Genomic DNA, 20,364 nt, shown 5'->3' on the forward strand with positions numbered 1-20,364 from the left:
AAATCTGAGATTTAAAGTGACAGCTTCTGTTTTGTTTACACATACAGGGAATTAAATCAATTGTTCTAAATAACGACGTATCATAGATAAGAAAGTCATAAAATGCTAGTAACAATGCATAGCTCATGATTTAAATAATGCCATTTGTTTGCCTTCTCTTAATTTTGTGAAACTTCATTTACATAATAGGATGTTTGTTTTAAGATATTTCTGTGCAATCTTACATTCAAGCAACGTATTTTTTGAGAGTTCTGATTATGATATGAAGGTGTTCAATCCTATCAAGATTTGCCAGTGATATACAACTCTCTGAACTGCATAGTAAATAATTTAGTTGCATTGATCACTTCCCTCATCAGGGGAAAATAAACTGCCAATAGGCAAATCAAAGCTTTTTAGGGAGACATGCTTACAAAGAATGATTTACTTTAAATGCTTGCATGGTATCACTGTGACGGTGTACAGGCATTCAAGTTGGTATAAAGTCACTAGAAATGGTTGTTAGATTTAATTTTGATGTGGTAGTCTTACAACAGACCTTTTTACCCGTGACCCCTTTATCACTGGAATCGATATGTACAGTCCCTGTACTTGCACTGGTACTAACCTGGTTTCTACTGTTGTAGATCACAAGCCCTTTATAGCTGAGATAAAACAAAATTGGGAAACAGCTGTGGTGTGAATGTTAAAATAAGGATGTAGGATTGTGCTTGCATATTACATTCTGCATTAGTTGAAAAAAAACTATTAGGCGTAACATCCAAGAGGCTCCTTTACAGTATGCCTAACAAACTAGGGAATATAGATAGGACTTTAAAACAAAACGAAGAAAAAAACAAGAGATGCCAAAAGAAGGCAGACATTTTAAAGTTTAAGTCTTGTCATCATGCAATACCAAACGTGAATTATCCCTGGGCAGAACATCTGCTCCAACAATATCTACCTGCTCTGAGAAACTAAGAGAAAAATATACTGGATGCATGGGGAGATCCCTTATATCAGAATATCTCACTGTTATTATCATGCGGTATATCTCATCAAAAATTAGATCTAGATTATGGACTCCATAAGGAACTCTATGCATAATTTCTACACCTTTATAGTAACAGAGGTATAATTTTGGCATGTTTTAGTTATGTTTTGGAGTTTTATCAAGGGCCTTCACGCAGTACACATTTTATTTCCATTCATTGTGCATTGTTTATTATTATATGGACAGCTGCCTAAATTTAATGCTGCACATTCTCGTCTGCAGTACACAACTAGCATAGGAATGACTGTAAGCACACAGGTAGGACTTGATAGAGCATGTATCTGTCCATTGTGCAATAACAAGATATGTGAAGTAGGGTAGCAAAGAGAAAATCTCCTCTTTGTTGGCCTGTGCAGCCTTCTCACTTCATATAACGCAAATGTAGCTCCAAAAGCTAGTTTGATTGAAAGATTAATGCATGTACATGTAATAAATTTCATAAAATGCAGAGATGCCTTAACAGGTACGTATGGTGATTTGGTCATTTCTATAATACTATTAGACATTGTGCCAGCCAATACACAAAGGTTGCTATCACATTTACTAATTTGCCCCTCCTAAAAACATGGGAACAGGAAACCAAGAGGGTGACTATCTTCAAAACATAGAAAAAATACCTTGAAAATAATCTGTTTGCTACACTAACGGTTTCCCTTTTGGCTATTACCAAATGAATATTCAGCAAAAATGCTGGTCAAGGTTTGGGACCTGTGTTCAGTTATACATTGGTCGCATTTTAAGAGCGAGTGCTGCTTGCTCACAGGTGACTGCAGTGGTTCAGTACTAGCCCAGCAAACCAGGCTGCGGCACTACCTGCTCACATTCCTTTTAAAAATAAGCTTTTCGTAGTAGTCAAAGAGAAAAAAGTAAACTGATGGAGGGAAAAACATCAGTGGAAATTCTGAATGAGTGGGGGCTGTTTTACAAATAAACTTCTCATTCTTTGGTAAATATGGATTATATGATTGTGATGTGAACTCATATTGATCGGTATAGTATTATTAAAAATTAAACATCAACTCCTCATGTGGTTAACACTTGGCTTCCATGATCCTTTACCTGCCTGCCTGAAATCCAAACGCCAGACAGAATATACAGCTCTTTTCTTTCTCTTTCGAAAACATGCATTTGATGACTCACTAATTATAAAAGTTATATATCTATATAAAAAGAAAACTTGCAAGAGCTTGTGCAGCATAGCTGGCATCTCCATCTTCTGTAGCAGCGCAGTCCAGTTGGAGTGTCTGTTAACAGGTCTCATTGGTCACACTAAGGCCATTCATGGTGATATCTTTTCCCGTTCTTCTTCCGTTCCCTTTGCAGATGTTCTAGCTCCGCCTCATACATCATCTCTTGAACCAGGTACTTCTCTCGCCGCATCTGGTCACACAGGTCTTTGGGCATGTCCGGAATCAGGTAGGCAATGAAAGACTTAATACCGAACACTAAGTGCTGAAAATAAGACAGGTATTTTTAAAAACTTCAACACACACGTTCATAACCCATTTCTTATTCGTTTACGCTATTTTAAACATTTGATACTACTTCAACATTGTTCTTTTGTCCTACACTTCTTTTCCCTGTTCAACTTTAGCTGCATCACAAGATGCTATTTTTTAATCGAGAACTCATGATGCTCCACCTAATGCGAAGCATGCTTGGGTGGATCAGTGGATGACCCTCTTTTTGACAGGCTACCCTCCTTGTCAAAGGTGATCTTTGAAAGCAATACTTCAGGGAAAATTCAAGTTGACATTTCAGTGGAGCACGGCATTCAAATTTGATCTAGGAAATTAAGTGCCATTCATTATATTATTCTTTTGAACATAATTTTGCTAATAAGGAATATTGCGCATAACACAAATCTACAGGAATCATCCACTCCACTCACAGAATCAAGGTCAGGACCTGCAAATGTGAGTCCTAAGTGGGAAGGTTGAAAGAAATTACATGGTATGATTTTTCCTCCAAATATAATCCATTCATAAATGTGTATTCTCCCCCTCTTCTGTTGAGAATGTGCTGTCCTCAGTGTGCAACACATGTCTTTATCCATCCTCACCCGCTCTTCCCACGTTCTGTCTGATTCCATACATCACCTGTATCTTGAAGGATAGCCACACGTAGTCAGCAGGAAACAAACCGAGAGTTTCTGGTAGAGACCCTTTTTTTTGAGGGGGGGGGGGGTGGTGTGTGGGTGGGGGCGAATTTTATGGAGTCCACAAGAGTGGGAACCGTGGTTATTTAGGCGGGATGTGAAATTTTGATTTCCTAACAGCGGCTTGAGATGGAGAGATAAAGTCAGCAGCCTGCTTCCATGCTTTCGCTAGCCTGTGGCGAGTTCGCACTTGCAAAGCATTTGCATTCCAGGAATACTCATTGAAGTAAAACTTTTAAAAATAAAGTCCTAAAGTCCTACCCTCAGGATAAAGTTAGTGGCACATGAGAATCTTGTGGCACCCACTGAACCATAGAAAAGTTGCGGCAAAGAAAGAGGCCATTCAGCCCATTGTGGCTGCACTGGCCGCAAAAAGAGAAAAAAAGGAGCAAGCCACTCATTTTTAATCCCACTTTCCAGCATCTGGTCCATAGCCTTGCAGGTTACAGAACTTCAGATGCAGATCCAGGTACCTTTTAAATGAGTTGAACATTTCAGCCTCAACCACCAACTTAGGCAGTGAATTCCTGATGCCCACCATCCTCTGGGTGAAAATGTTTTTCCTCGTGTCCCCTCTAACTCTTCTACCAATCACCTTAAATCTGTGCTCCCTGGTAATTGACCCCTCAGCTAAGGGAAGCAGGTCCCTCCTGTCTGCCCTATCTAGGCCCTCATAATTTTGCACACCTCAATTAGCTCACCTCTCAGCCTTCTCTGTTCTAAGGAAAACAACCCTAGTCTATCCAATCTTTCTTCATAGTTGCAATTTTCAAGCCCTGCCAACATTCTTGTAAATCTCCTCTGTACTCTCTCCAGAGTAATTATGCCCTTCCTGTAATGTGGTGACCAAAACTGTACATAGAATCCCAGCAGTGATCTAGCCAGCCTTTTATATAGTTCCAGCATTGCATCCCTGCTTTTATATTCAATACCTCACCCAATAAAGCAAAGCATTTGATATGCTTTCACCTGCCACCTTCAGGGATCTGTGGACATGCAGTCCAAGGTCTTTCACTTCTTCTACCCCTCTCAAGATCCTGCTGCTTATTGAGTATTCCCTTGCTTTGTTTGCCCTCCCCAAATGCATGACCTCATACTTTTCTAAATTGAATTCTACTTGCCATTTTTCTGCCCACTCACCCAAACCATTGACATCATTTTGGAGACAACAGCTATCCTCTTCACTATCAACTATGCGGCCAATTTTTGTGCCACCTGCAAATTTCCCAATCATGCTTCCCACATTTAAGTCCAAATTATTAACATATAAGACAAACAGCAAGGGCCCCAACACTGAGCCCTGTGGAACGCCACTGGAAACAGCTTTCCACTCACAAAAAACATCCATTGACATTATCCTTTGTTTCCTGTCACTGTTCCAATTTTGGATCCAATTCACCACATTTCCCTGTATCCCATGGGATCTCATTTTTCTGACTAGTCTGCCTTGTGGGACCTTGTCAAATGCCTTACCAAAATTAATGCAGACAACATCCACTACGTTACCCTTATCAATCCTCCTTGTTACTGCCTCAAAAAATTCTGTTCACCTTGTTCACAATGACTGTTTAAATATGTTGAGCAGTTGTGTGTAAAGTCAAAAATTTTCCTTGTTTAACTCTATGGGTGGAATCATTCCAGATTTGCACTAAGTGCGGTAGCGGGTGGGTAAAACAATGTTTAATGTGCTGGCTGCATTGGCAGCTTTTCACGCCACATCATCTCAAACCCGCTGCATTAATTATGCATTCCTGGGAAACGCACTGTTTCCATGGTGAACGGGCTCTCAATCACCTGCCACACCATTACCTCACCGCTTCCTCACGCCGGGTGCCTTATTTAAAATCCAGCCACGTGCACACCTCTCAGTGCTTCCAGCCCAGGGCTACTGCAAAGAAGACATGGCCCCGAAAGGCAAGAAGACTGCAGCCCCCAGATTCAATGTTGCGTCCCTCGAGTGCCTCTTGGACGCAGTGGAGGCTCGCCGTGATGTCCTCTACCCCTGCACTCTGTCTGCAGGATGGGCAGCAACCTCACTAATCCAGCTTGGCAGCCAGTGGCAGCAGTGGTCAGCACCAATGCCCTGCACAAGGGGACAGCCAGCCAGTGCTGCTACAGGATGAATGGTCCCATCCGTTCTGCCAAGGTAATTAACGGTAATTCACTCTTCTCATCACTCTCAACTCACACACTCACAAACTCATCACACATCCACAGGGATCTCACACCTCAGGGGGCAACACCACTAACTCTCACGCACACCCTCACATCTCCACCAGACTCATATCCTCTCAACCTCGAGTCCTCATCCGTCCATGGCTCACCATACAAACTTTCCACGCAGTGCCATGTGTCTTGCTCGCACTCTCTCCATTTATTTCCACGCAGTGGGTGGCCCACATTAGGCCCCTCACTCACTTTGAGCAGCGTGCCATCACACTGACTGGTGAGGACATGGACCGTGCCTGCGGTGACGGTGAAGTCAGCGGTGAACACTCCCATAAGGATCCTGCACCACATCATCCCTCACTCAATGCAACTGTGAGCACTCTCTCTTCTACTTTTGACTCTGCTGCCATGCACTACTTATTTCTGCTTTGGTTCACAGGGAGCTCTGCCAAGTGACCAACACCCTCAGCCAGCCAGTCCCTCAGCTCCATCCAGGTCCTCGCTTCCAGCCAAGAGGACACGTCCTCCATTGAAGAGCTGGAAATAAGCAGCCTGGAAGACCCGTCACAGCGGTTACCCACACCGTCCACCAGCGCAGAGAGACACCCTCAGTGGGACCCAGATCTACAGCAGGCTCAGGTTCACAATCTGGTGGTCACCACATGGACACGTGTCCGCAGCAGGAGGAGGCAGGTTCGTGCGAGCTCCCCGGCACTCGGAGGACAGCTGGGGAAGAGGCATCTGTGAGGGCCCAGTCCGATGACAAGCCTCTAGATTTGGTCTTTCCTGGAGAGTCAGCAGAAGGTGCGGGAACATCATACAGAGCTGTTGGAAGCCTTCAGCAATGCGGCACGTGAGTCGGAGGAGTGCGTCCGCCTGACCTTTGATGAAGTGGAGCCCACGTATGTGGGCATGGAGGTCTCCATGGGGAGGATGGCAGACCAATGGAGACCCTGGTCTAACAGAGCGTGGGGATTTGTACAGATCTGCACTCCATCGCGGGAGCAATGGGTGAGCTCCTGCAGCAGCAACACGAGTGGGAAACAGGGGCACCTCGACGTCCCTTCAGGTGCTCCTTCCCCTCAAGGAGTCAGGCTGGGGCTGCCGGGCAGCGGAGGGGATGAGGAGTGGCAGCTAGACACTCCTGGAATCTCAGAGGCTGTCCTCTCTCTCTGAGTCCCCTTTGCCTAGGAGCCCTTCAATCTCGTCCTCTGTCACTGCAGAGGGAGAAGCTGGCCAATGTGATTCTGGATGGACAAGTGTGTGTCTGGCAGGGCCTTGCAGAGCCTCGTGCAAGCACTCTACCACGCACATGAATCCTTCATGTATCATACTGTCCTGAGCATTTTTAATGCTGTCTGCTAGGGTCTGTATGCACATTCACCTCGACACCACCCCCTCTGCTCTCGTTCCCCCGCTGGAATCTCTTCCCTTCTCAGCATTCCTTCATCCCTGGAACTCTTCTCTGCCCCAGGAACCTCTTCTCCCCTAGAATGTCATCCTCCCTCCTTAACCCTCCCGCCACCACCCTCCGGACTCACCCCTCGCTTAGTCCCTCCCCCTTCTAGACTCCCTCTGGCACCCTTTTCCTTCTTCACCACTCTTAGTCCTTCCACTCCCAACTCCTTCCTCCAGCCTCACTTCTTCCTCCAGCATTACTCCTTCCCCCTTCCTGACTCCCTCAGACCCTCAGATGCCCTCACTTCTTCCACTAGCTTTGCTCCTTCGCCTCTCCGCAATCCAACCTCCTCCCGGGCTCCCTCCCCTCTCCGCACTCCTTCCCCACCCCCAAACTCCATCCCATACACTGTCCACCCCCCCTTACAACTACCTCCCCAGTTGCCACCTTCTCCCCTGTTTTTCCTCCACCCCTTGTACTCCCTCCCCCTTCCCAGACTCACCTCCCCGACACCTTAATCCACCGCACCAACCTCACTTCACTGACATCTTCATTCCCACCCCCCCAGCAATCTCGCCCCCAAACCCCGACATCTCTTCTTCTCCCAGTCGATCCTAGACCTTCGTCTCCCACCCCCTTGACCATCACCCGTTGTGAGCATCAACAGTGACTTTGCAGCATCCGTGAGCTGCTTTGCAGCAGGGCCATGCCCATGAGAATCCATCTAGCAAGCCATGGACGTTCCTCCAGGATTCCTGTACTGTCGGGCTCCAGCATCTTCTGCTCCTCAGATGTCCACAATGTGAGCAAGACCCCGGCAGGTAAGTCCCAACTTCTGCACGTCACAGTTGTTAAGACGTGTTCTGCACTGGCGTGTTTTCCTGCCCTCGAGGGTGACAATGCAGCAGGGGTGGAGGGCTGGAGTTGTTTGAGTCCAGTGGGCTGGCCTTATAATGATAGCTGATGTATTAGGCTCCCAATTTCCACTGGCAGGGTCCATGGCCCGCCATCGATGGGCTGAGTGGACGATCACAAACTGGTCTCACGATGTCGTGAAACTGATTTTTGGCCTTCTCACCATATTGTCCACTTGACGCCAGCGGGCATGGAAATCCTGGCATTTGAGAGCAGGAGAATGGTAGTTTGCATGGAGGTTCACAACCGGCAAGGGTGAGTCAGTGGTGAGGGGGATGTGAGTGGAGTCAGGGGCATGGAGGAGTGGAGGAACGGTCCAGCAGAGGACAGGGATGGTGGGGTCAGGGGCATGGAGGATGACACAAGATCTGGGCATAGTGTGAACTGTGAATCAGACAGTGATAGACTTCATGAGGACATGGACACCCTTTTGTCCCTAGCAGTAGCAGAATGTAATTATTAGATATCATGGGCAAGTCCATGGAGTTACTCTCTCCTCCACCTCACAAAAAGACTCACTAATATTTCAATGACTTTGCTTATGGGTTGCATTTTGTTTAAAAGTTTCAGATGTCTTCAGAGGGGATGGCAGTTGAGTTCACACTAAAAGAGTTAATAGCTGCATATTGTATTGAGTGAGCACAAATTGGAATCTGCTTGTCTGCAACATCAGAATCAAATTACAATGTTTTTTTAAAAAAAGCAATGAGCATATTCCTGCAATCACTGGGAACATTTAGTACACTGAGGCAATCAGCCAAGATAAATATTAACCAGAAACCATTTATCAGGTAGAAGTAATGTTCACTAAGTTAATCTGATTATTCATTTCTAAAGCATTAATTAAAATATATTCAACAAATTAAAATATGTTATATTAACTTTGTCTCATCAAATCATTAATAAAGTGTGGCATGTGATACGCAGTGTTTGGAGCAGTGAAAGAGACCATTAGGCTCTGTCAAATGACACTTTCTTTGATAAGTTATAAACAACTGGCTGATGATCTGGCAGAGTACTGAGATGGAAGAAATAGAGAGCGAGCAAAATTCATGTTTTACCTTTATTGTCACAGATTTCATTTCAGTCTTGCCTTACTATCTCTGAACATTTAATCATCCTTAATGTAAATACACCTACCTAGAGGATTTCTGTGAAATCCTCTTCTACTACTGAAAGCTATTAAGAAGTATTAACAGATCACCTATTATCTACTTTTGCAAGCAACAATCACCACAAGTAAATTCCAATTAAATTCAAAACCCAAACATGTCCATTGTTGTCTGAGTTAGGCACTTAGATCTTTCTGAAAATTTTTATCGAAAAAACAAATGGATAAAGAGTGTGCATAAATGTCAAATACCTTTTTCAATTATATTCTCATCATGAAAGTAAATGATAAATGACTGACTGGGAGCCATTAACAACAGCCACAGGATGGCAAGCATTTTCAAAGTAAAAGAGTAAACTCTTACCTTACCCACCAGCCTATAGATATTGTGATAGTTTGTTCTGATTATTCCTGGCACTGGCGGAAGTACATGTCCAATACTTTTTTTTTGCACTGTTACTCTTATAATGCCACCTTAATTATGACTAAATTCCTTACTTCAGTTTTTGACAGTACTCTATCCATTATGTCACAGCCCCGACACTGTTGTGAACAACGGAATATCATAAATATTTACATTTTTTGGAACTTCATCCACCACCTTAAACATTCTCTCCCTCACCACTGACACACAGTAGCAGCAGTGTGTACCACCTGCAAGATGCACTGCAACAACTCACCAAGGCTCCTTCAACAGCACCTTCCAAACCCACAACATCTACCACCTCGAAGAATAAAGGCAGCAGGCAGCATGGGAACATTACCACCTGCAAGCTCTCCTTCAAGCCACTCACCATCCTGACTTGGAACCATATTGCCATTCCTTCAATATCGCTGGATTAAAATCCTGGAACTCCCTCCCTAACAGCACCTACACCAGATGGACTGTGGCAGTTCAATAAAGTGGTTCCACTACTACCTTCTCATACGAACAAGGAGCAGGAGTAGGCCATTCAGCCCCTCGAGCCTGTTCCGCCATTTAATAAGATTATGGCTGAGCTGATAGTAACCTGAAATCTGCATCCCACCTACCCCTGATAACCTGTCAACCCCTTGCTTACCAAGAATCTATCCACCTCTGTCTTAAAAATATTCAAAGCCTCTGCTTCCACCACCTTTTCAGAGAGTTGCAAAAACTCACAACCCTCTGAGTGAAAAAAATTTCGCCTCATCTCCGTTTTAAATAGGTGACCCCTTATTATTAAACAGTGACCCCTAGTCCTAGATTCTTCCATAAGAGGAAACATCCTCTCCACATCCACCCTGTCAACTCCCCTCAGGATATTATATGTTTCAATCAAGGACAATTAGGCATGGGTAATAAATGCTGGCCTTACCAGTGCTGCTCAAATCTCATGAACAAATATATGTAAAAAATTTCCATAGATTGGTCCACATTCCTAAGTGCAGATTGAATTAGTTTTTCTCGCAATTGGCTATAGCATGTGTGAAGAATCTTTCTTCACTAGAGAACAAGATGCTACCAATGTGGCAGTAAAGGAGGAGGTAGTAGTGATACTGAATTGGATAAAAATAGACAAAGAGAAAGTACTTAAGGTTGGCAGGACTGACAACAGAAAAGTCATCTCGTCTAGATGCAACGCATCCTAACTTTTTCAGTGAGGGAAATACGAGTGGAAGTGCAGAGGCTCCGACCACAGTATTCCAATATTCCCCTGATAGGGTTGATGACAGAGGATGGGATGATTGCAAATGTTACACCCCTATTAAAAAACGGGGAGATGAATGCACCCTACAATTACAGACTCAATGATAGGAAACTTTTAGGCTCATAACTTAGTCTAAGTGGATGAGTTTAGAACATAAGAATATAAGAACGTAAGAACTGGGAACAGGGGTAGGCAATTCAGCCCCTCGAGCCTGCCCTGCCATTCATTACGATCATGGCTGATCTCATTTCAGCCTCAACTCCAATTTAACACCCTCTACCCATAACTTTTCAACCCATTAATAATTAAAAATCTGTCTATCTCTTCCTTAAATTTATTCAGCGTCCCGGCATCCACTGCACTCTGAGGTAGTGAATTCCACAGATTCACGACCCTTTGAGAAAAGTAATTCCTCATCTCTGATTTAAACCTACCACCCCTTAGCCTAAAACTATGGCCTCTCATTCTAGAATGCCCCATAAGGGGAAACATCCGCTCCACATCTACTTTGTCTATCCCCTTTAGCATCTAATATACCTCAATTATATCTCCTCTCATCCTTCTAAACTTTAGCGAGTATAGGCCTAAACTGTTCAATCTCTCCTCATAAGACAAGCCCCGCATCTCTGGAATCAATCTAGTGAACTTCCTCTGAACCGCCTCCAGTGAAACTATATCCTGCCTCAAGTAAGGGGACCAAAACTGTGCACAGTACTCCAGGTGCGGTCTCACCAATGCTTTGTACAGTTGCAACAACACTTCCCTATTTTTATACTCTATTCCTTTAGCAATAAATGTCTAAATTCCATTTGCCTTCCTTATTACCTGTTGTACCTGCATACTAGCTTTCAGCGATTCATGCACGAGGACACCCAGATCCTTCTGCACTGAAGCATTCTGGGAACTTTCTCTCCATTTAAATAATAAGTCACCTTTTTATTCTTCTGACCAAAAAAGATAACCTCACACTTATCCACGTTAAACTCCATCTGCCAAATTTTGGCCCATTCAACTAACTTGTCCATTTGTAAATTTCTTATTTCTTCATTGCAACTTACTTTCCCACCTATTTTGGTGTCATCTGCAAATTTAGCTATAGTACCTTCTATCCCTGAATCCAAGTCATTAAATTAGATCCTAAATAGTTGGGGCCCAAGGACTGAACCCTGTGGCACCCCACTAGTTACAGCTTGCCATTCAGAAAAAGATCCGTTTACCCTGACTCTCTGCTTTCTGTTGGTTAGCCAATCCTCTATCCAAGCTAATATATTACCCCTAACTCTGTGTGATCTTATCTTGTGTATTAATCTTTTGTGCAGCACCTTATCAAAGGCCTTCTGGAAGTCCAGATATATTACATCTACAGGATCCCCATTATCCACTTTGCTTGTCACATCTTCAAAGAACGTTAGAATGAGATTAGAATCTTGCCTAATATACAAAGCTAACTGACGTTAGGAAAAGTATGGGCTAATAAATGAAAGTCAGCACAAATTTGTTAAAGGCAAATTGTGTTTGACTAACTTGCTTAAGAAGCAAGGGAGATGGTTGATGAGAGTGGTACAGTTAATGGTGTATATATGGAGTTCCAAAGAGTTCCTGATAGACTTTTAATGAAACTTAAACCCATGGGATTAAAAGGACAGTGGCAGCATGGATACAAAGTTGGGTAAAAAACAGAAAGCAGAGAGTAGTGGTGAACTGTTGTTATTCAGGCTGGAGGCATACAGTGGTGTTTCCAAGAGAGCCAGTATTAGGAATACTTCTCTTTTGATATATTTTAAAGTCCTGAACATAGTGTTACTTGCATAAACTTTGAAATTAAGCCCTGTCCACCTAAGAGCAGATAACACAAAATATAATACACAATCAGGACGAGACAGACTTGTGAAATGTGCAGACACATGACGCAAGGAACACGGAGAGGCAATATAAACTAAACAGTGCCATTTTAAAGGAACAAGGGGACCTGGGGTCATGCGCTCAAATCTTTGAAGGTGCAAGGACAAGCTGAGAAGGCTGTCAACAAAGCAAACAGACCCTTGGCTTTATTAGTAGAGGCAAAGATTCCAAAAGCAATCACGTTATGCTAAACACTGATAAAGCCCAGTTTAGGCCTGAGAAGGGATGCAAAGGGGATTTACTAGAAATGCTACAGATGATGACTTCAGTAATGTGGCAAAACTAAAAAAACTGAAGAGAGATGAGATAGAGCTGTACAAAATCATTGGTGATTGTGACAGAGTAATAATAAGGAGAAACTGTTTCCAATGGCAGAAAGATTAGTAACCAAAGAACAATGATATGAAGTGATTGACAAAAGAATCAGAGGCGACATGAGGCACAGTGAGTTGTTCAACTCTGGGATGCGCTGCCTGAAAGGGTGGTGGAAGCAGATTCAATTATAAATCTCAAAAGGGAATTAGTTAAACACTTGAAGGAAATTTTTTTTACATATATAGGGCTAAGGGGGTTAACTGAATAGCTCCAGTGATGAGCTGGCACAGGCATGATGGAGTGAATATCCTTCTTTTGTGCTGTATCATTCTACGGGGTAGAATTTTACGCCTCGAGATGGAGCCAGCAAGTCTGTGCCTGTTTATATACATGCCTTTTTAATGAGGTTTAAAATGAAAAGATGGGTTACCTAGGGGTTAGTAGATTAGGGAAGTTAAAACAAAAATAAAGTGGAGAAAAACTGTCCTGTTGCCTAACGACAGGGGATCAGAGAGGGACCCACAGAGATATAGGGAGAGACATTAAAAGCAGCTTTTAGTTTCAGTTGGTATGAGTGTATCACAGAGTGAAGACAGGAAAGGTCTAAGACACTCTCTAGCTGGAAACGATGCCAGGCTGATAAGGAACTCACATGTATTGCTCTAAAGTTAAAGGAGAGGATCTTCCGGTCGGTGTGCGGGGGAGGGGCCCACTCTCCGACGCCTAAAATGATGCGGGATGACGTCAAGCGGAATTCCTGATGCCACCCCGCCTCACTTCCATTTTCAGGTCAGCGGGGGCGCAGCCGAGTCAGGTGCGCGGCCGCCGACTTGTCAACGGCCTATTGAGGCCATTAATAAACCAATTCAGGTAATTGACAGGGCTGTCTGTCCAACCTTAAGGTCAGCGGGCAGGCCGAGAGCCCTGGCGGGCTTCGAAAAAAGCATGAAACCTCGTCCACGGGCGGGATGAGGTTTCTAAAAAATTTAATAAAGGTTTGAGTAAAAGCGATGGACACGTCCCAACTCATGTGACAGTGTCACATGAGGGGACATGTCAGAGAAATTTTTTAAACATTTGTCTTAAAAGTTTTAATTCAGAGGCGACCTCCCCGAGGCAGCACTTAGCCTCAGGGCGATGAGTGCGATCTTTTGTGCGCATGCATGAAAGAACCTGCCCGCACAGGCAGCGCATAGGGCTTCCTAGCGGACATCACGCTAGTTGGGCCTTAATTGGCCCGCCCACTTAAAATGGCAGCACGCCCCCAATAGGGGGCACTGATCGGAGGCAAGCCTGCCTGTGCCTGCTCCTGCACTCCCCCTGCAACCCCTCCCCCTATTGGGGGGAATATTTTTTTCCAAAGTAATAATGAATTTAGATTAAGTTACCTGCAGATACCAATTATGAAAGGACTTCTAGTGAATGTTCAGAAGTCTAGTGGAAAAGAAACCCCTTTACAACTAAACCAGCTCTAGCCTTGGTGTGGAAATAGTGGTACCTCCTCATAGGATGTTGCGTCTGCCAGGGTCTTGCTGGGATAAATGGGATAGTGTGCGTCTGAATCATTTTTTTCTCTTGGTGTCTGTTTTGAAATCTTTTCGTTGTCTAGCGTAATATAGTTAATGCTTCTTCTTTAATAAATGTTTTATCTTTTTTGTTAAAAAAGTTAACAGCAGGTTCCTGTAAACCTGTTTCAGTGAGTACCCTCTGTCGTCAAAAATTTAAAAAAAAATATGATCCATCAAGCCAGGCTCTATTTGACGGTCTGACTTGCCCAGTAATAACATCAGCTGGGATCGTAACAATAGGTAAAATTCAACCTAAATTAGGATGCAGGGATTTCTAACAGGGGAAGTTGACACAGAAAGTGTGGCAAAAATGTGACAGTGTGAGTCATATTAACTTTGGGCAATGGCGTACGATTGGTGATATCGAATTGGTCACTCAAGTAACCAAACCAATCCTCCCTTCCATTGACTTCAGTATAAAGGAGAAGTGGTGTCCAATGGAAGGCAAATTAGAAATGTGGGACAGAATCTTGCTCTCTTCGGGCAGCTGCAGCGAGCGGGCCTGGGAGCGGGCACGAAGCTCACCGTTGCCCGCGATCGGGCCCCCACGTGGATTACACGCTAAAGATTTTTGTCCGGATAAATAAAGTATTTTAAAGTAATGAAAACATGCCCCCCCCCCCCTTCAAGTGGCTCTGTCACATGAGCAGGGACATGTGAAATATGAGCACAAAAAGTTTTAATTTTTTTAAGAAATCACTGGACGGAACCTCACCCCACGAGGTTCCGCCAAAAATGCAGAGGCCGCTTGGCCTTTTTGCCCACCTGCCAACCGAACGGTTGGACGGGCAGCAGAAAATTCAAGTCCATTAGTTCCTTAAGGGCCTTCAGAGGCCCCTTAATCGCCAGCGGGCTGGTGGCTGACCCACTGCACTGACCGAAACATTGCGCGAGCGCGTAGTGATGCCGGGACACTCGCCCGACATCGTCGCGCGTCATTTTACCCTCGTTTGGATCGGGCGCGCGCCCGGCTGACCAGCGCAATATTCCACCCCTGGAGCGACCATTAGTGATGGGAAAAGGTGGGCTGAGGAACATAGACCTGAAATCTTTACGTTTGAGATAAATTGTCACGGGTGCTGCACAACACAGTCTCGAGGTTGTTAGCATCGTGTACGCCTACAGAAAGAATGTAATTGAGAAGTCAGGTAGGCTTATCACTATATAGGAACACAGAAATTGTGAGAAGGAGAAAAGACTATGCTCCATTTAGTTTACCTTCTGCTCTCCTAGTAACTGCATGATAAAATGACAATGGGGGTATTGTCTAATCACAGCAACCATTCTGCAATAATTCATCTACAACAGACCCAGACATGAGGCGAAGAAACCCATGGTGGTAGAGAGCTTCATAGGCCATAGGCCCCAAGTCACACGTTCCTTCAAGCATGCTACATTCACTATATATACTAACTTTGATCAGTCTAACACTGTATCTACAGAAATGTTTTACATTTTAAATGATAGATAGCCATTAAATTGACACAGCTTGCTCAACATAAAGTTTCTGTGATACAGTGACGCCACGAACAGCAACATTGTTCAATCGCATAGAGACATAAATTACTTGACTGACCTCAAACACGATGATGAAAGCCAAACGTGCAGCTAGAACGTGCCAGAATTGTAACGTGAACTCATATCGATTGCGATCCCACGGAGGAGCTCTGTAGTCTCTGTACCTTGAAGCAAGAAAGTAGTTAGAAACCACAAGTTGCTACAAGTGATTAACCGTTTGGTCTGTTTAAGCCAAGGCAATAGCTATTATTTTGGATTCTGGAAGCCTTGTTGGTTAGCTTCTGGTGTTTACAGTTTAAATCCAGCTATCTTAGCTTCGTTGACAGATTTCTAGATCTTTTGGTTTATGGTGCTACTGCTGGATAAGGAAGATGGAAATAACGGTGTGAAAACAGAAGGGTGGCCTCAATTTTGCTGATGCAATGAAGGCAAAACTGTCAGCGGATGCTGTCATCACGATCACAAAGTTGACAGCAACTTCAATTAAATACACAAATCTGGGAGCTGCTGATCTTCTGTATCGTGCAGTGTTGAAATCCCTGCAAGCAGCAATCTTCGAGATTTCACTGAACTGATGAGAATGTCCCTGTCCACATGGTAACATTGGGCAGAATTTTCCCCCTTTTTCCGGGGGGGGGGGGGGGGGGCGGAGGTTTAGAAGCGGGTGCATGGAAGCGCACCTCTGATTGGGGGCATGCCACCATTTTATGTGGGCGGGCCAATTAAGGCCCGCCCAGCGTGGCGTCCACCAGGAAGTGCTATGTGCTCCCTATGTGGGCGGGGGGTTCCCTGAGCCAAGGATGCGCTCTTTTGCACACGCACACCGAAGAGCGCACTCTTCTCCCTGAGGCTAAGTGCAGCCTCGGGGAGATTGGCTCCAGGCTAAGACATGTTAAAAAAAGAACAAAAATTTCCTTGACATGTGCCCTCATTGACACTGTCACATGAGTTGGGACATGTCCATCATTTTCAAAGATCTTATTACATTTTTTGAAAACCTACATGAAACCCCATCCCGCCCGTGGATGAGGTTTTATGCTTTTTCTAATGCCCGCCAGGGCTCCTGGCCTGCCCGCCAACCTTAAGGTTGGACGGACAGGTCTACTAATTACTTTAATGAGTTTGTCAATGGCCTCAATTGGTGGTTGACAGGTCTGCGGGCGCACAGCTGATTCGGCTGAGCCCCCGCCTACCTGAAAATTGAATTGGGGCAGGGTGACGTCAGGAGTTCCGCCCGACATCATCCTGCATTATTTTACGTGTCGGCGAGCGGCCCCCTCCCCCCCCCCCCCACCCATGGCACCCCCCCTCCACCCCCCGCTCGCCGATCTGGAAATCCTAGCCGTTTTTAACAGCATAATAAATCATGACTATTGCTCAAGAGCCTCTCTGGCCCTGAAATGAAAATTTTATATAGGCATAATAAAAAATTATGGAGTTCTTTTTTAGTTTTAATAAAAGTTGTTTCTTTGAAGTTTTTTTATGATACTTTAGCTTCTAATATGCCACTCCCAATATTTATTTCACTCTTAGTAAAATACACAAAAAATGAAGGATAATTTGTGCATTTTACTTCCTGGTTTGCTGTCTGTGAAAATTCTTCAATATGATTGACTGATTAATAACATCACTTGCTGGATGCCAGCGTAACCCTATGACTTGCTATCAGATTCAAATTAATACCTGGAAAAGACAAATCCATGCCTAAGAGACTGCTAGATCTTTGTGGGCAGCTTTATTCAAGGGCAGCACTGACATTGTTGCTTTGCTGCTGACCATAAGATCCAGGAATGATGTCCAAACCGGAACAGCATCAGTATAGAGCACACACTGAAGTGATGGATTTAACATTTACTGTGCCAGAAGCTGAAATTTCCCATTCTAACTTGTGAATAATATGTTTGTAGTGGGCTTCAATGTATTAGAACACTGCTGCACGGCAGAAATGGAAGCAAGAGCATTGCCTGGACTGTACTCCACTCAGCTACACTTCTCGGTGAACTGGCAAATGGGCCGGAATTTTCTGAGCAGGTTGGACAGTCCCATTGCTGGGACCAAAAGCAGGATCTGAGTTTGTGTAGGACTCATTGTCTCCCAAGTTTTTGTTTCATTGAAAAAGGCACAATGCCTGGACACGTTCTTTCTGTTTGCATTCCCTGATGCATTCACCATAGCAAGGTCTCAGTCAATCAGAGTCAATCTGCCTTCTTTGAATTTAAACAAAAACTTGGGGAATAACTGTTCCCTGGTGCAATCTCCATGGAAACGCTTTGACCACTTGCCAACCAATCAGCACCCTTTTCTCGTGTAGTACAAATTGTTCTTCCCTTTGAAATTTGGTATTCTTTTGTCTGCCTTGATGAGTGGAAGACAGAAAGCTTCAACAGCATGTCTCTTTTTTCAGCCATGATTAACTGCTGTACTACCAGCTGACTATTTCCAGCTTTCCTTAATAAAATTCAATCTTTCTGCAATTTACTGTCTCTCTAGAAACTGCCCCGTTAACCTTGTTTACCTCTCAACCCATGTAATGAATAATGAAATCTAATTTCACACACATTTGACTTGCATTAGTCACTCTCTTGATACTCTTTCCTTCAGCCTCTTATCCTTTCTATGGCAATAACTGTGAAAGCAAATGTTGTCCAAGTACAAATGTTAGCCGCTCCCTCCTTTACAAATCCTTTAAAAGCCTGAAATGGTGACAGGGAAGTAGAGATTTTGTACTTCACTGCTCCCGGCACATATTAGGTATGCATGTTAGTAAATGCATGGTAAATCATTGGCTGAGTGACTAATGTTCCAACACATTTTCCCACTGGGGGCTCCCAGCTGGAAAACCTCCAGTCAGTCTTATTAACAACAGCAAAAGAAAAAAAAAAGGAAATATTAAACATATATTAAATATAAGAAACTACCTTTGCACTAAAATTCTTTATTGTGGACTTAGCTGCAATTTTAGATGAAGAGCAACTAATGAAGATCTATTGCAACTTAGCACCACCAGTTGGAAGGCTGCTTGCCTTACCAACTGGATATTGATTGATTTAAGCTTTTATGTTCAGGAACGTTCTAATTTGCCTGGCTTAACCTGAAGAGTTAGAATTATTGTCCTATAATTTGCGATTGCGGTGATGGTGAAGCTGTCAGCGCTTGCTGTCATTAATGTGTAAAACTGGCAGCAACATCTGGCCACTGCACATGCACCAGTTAAGCATGGAAGCCTTGAAGTTTCTGTCGGTGATATTCTGCTCCTCCATGGGGTACACTGCTGCAGTCTTTGTAGATGTAATCAACACAGAGTCTGTAAATTGAGGTTAACTTCAAATTTCTATGTGCTATGCTTGCTGTAAGTGAGGTCTCGTGGCGCAGTGGGTGACGGCTCCAACTCTGAGCCAGAAGCTCCAGGTTTGAGTCCCATCCCAAGACTTGATGGCTGTGGAAGCTGCATCCATGATGTAGCCAAACAGGTTGATTCTTAACCTATAAATCCTTCAAATATGCCTGTGGCAGTTAGAGTGGGAAAGTCTCCTGGTCAACCATGCTTGATGTAGGATGGCACCCTTCAAACTATAGCCTCTGTTGGCATTCCGGTGACCTATTTCAGGACAAACTGGCCATGGAAACAGGTATAAGCAAGTGCTTTGTCTGCCTCGTGTGCCACTTAGGCACAGGAAAGAAATAGGGACAAAGAAGAAGCTTCTTGCTGTGAAAAACAATTATTGTTAAATGAGGTATAAATGAGTTTTTAATGGCATACTACATCATAATTATTGCTGAACAGCTACGTTGGCCTGAGAAGGCTAATTTTATGTGTGTAGAATCTCATTCCCTCTGAAAAACATGTAAAAATTGCATGACTTTTGAAATAATAAAAAATATTTTAGTTTTTTGTTTGAAGTTTATGATATTTCAGTTTCTCCTTTAACCAATGCGTATGTCCCAATTCTTACTTTGCCACCGGAAAATTGATTAAAACGTGAGCTATATTCCATGCATTTCACTTCCTGCATTGCTGTCTGTGGGAATTCTTTAATCCAATTGAACGAACAGCCTTCCCCTTTGCTGGATGCCATGGATTTCCCATAAATGGCACCAAATTCAAAATCATATCAGACAGAATAGATGAAATCTATACCCTAAAGCCTTCTAAATCTTTGCGGGCATCTTTTTCTCCAGACTGGTGCCTCGTATTCTCCCTTCATCTGTGGTCGCAAAATACGGACCATAATGCTAAACCCTCCAAATTTGATGGCGGGGCCAGGGGTGGGGGAGATAGGGTGCAGAAACTAATTTGTTACATCTCATTGCAAGTAGGGCCCAGGCTGAGTTCCTCAGCTCTATTACACTTTGTTTTAGTACAACTGTTCTATGTGGATCTTTCCATCATCAGCAAAGCCAGGGACAGCATTGGAGCCAGGTGATCACACAGTGAGGGGTCCGAAGTGGACCCAGTCCCCAAACTGAACCTTCGCTCAGGGTCTCAGCAAAGTAAACACCACCCCTTGAGTATATCCCTTGCTGACTGACCAGGAGGAATGCACTGTGTTCTCTGAGGGCCATTTATAATTTCCTTCAGATCATCTCATGCTCATAATCAGCGATG

The 20,364-nt window shown here is 43.9% G+C and overlaps 1 protein-coding gene across 1 annotated transcript in view; it reads right to left on the reverse strand.

The window, feature by feature from the left end:
* Positions 1-2,246: 2,246 nt before the first annotated feature.
* ano3 (anoctamin 3) overlaps positions 2,247-20,364 on the reverse strand; it is a 599,584-nt gene continuing 581,466 nt past the window's right edge. Inside the window, exons 27-28 of the mRNA XM_041198368.1 lie at positions 15,817-15,922; positions 2,247-2,485 (exon numbers count right to left, since the gene is read on the reverse strand). Coding sequence (XP_041054302.1) covers positions 2,303-2,485; positions 15,817-15,922 — 289 coding nt within the window. The 3' untranslated portion in view covers positions 2,247-2,302. The remainder of the gene's footprint in view (positions 2,486-15,816; positions 15,923-20,364) is intronic.

This window comes from Carcharodon carcharias, chromosome 10 (genome assembly GCF_017639515.1).
Source record: "Carcharodon carcharias isolate sCarCar2 chromosome 10, sCarCar2.pri, whole genome shotgun sequence".
In the NCBI taxonomy this organism is placed as follows: domain Eukaryota; kingdom Metazoa; phylum Chordata; class Chondrichthyes; order Lamniformes; family Lamnidae; genus Carcharodon; species Carcharodon carcharias.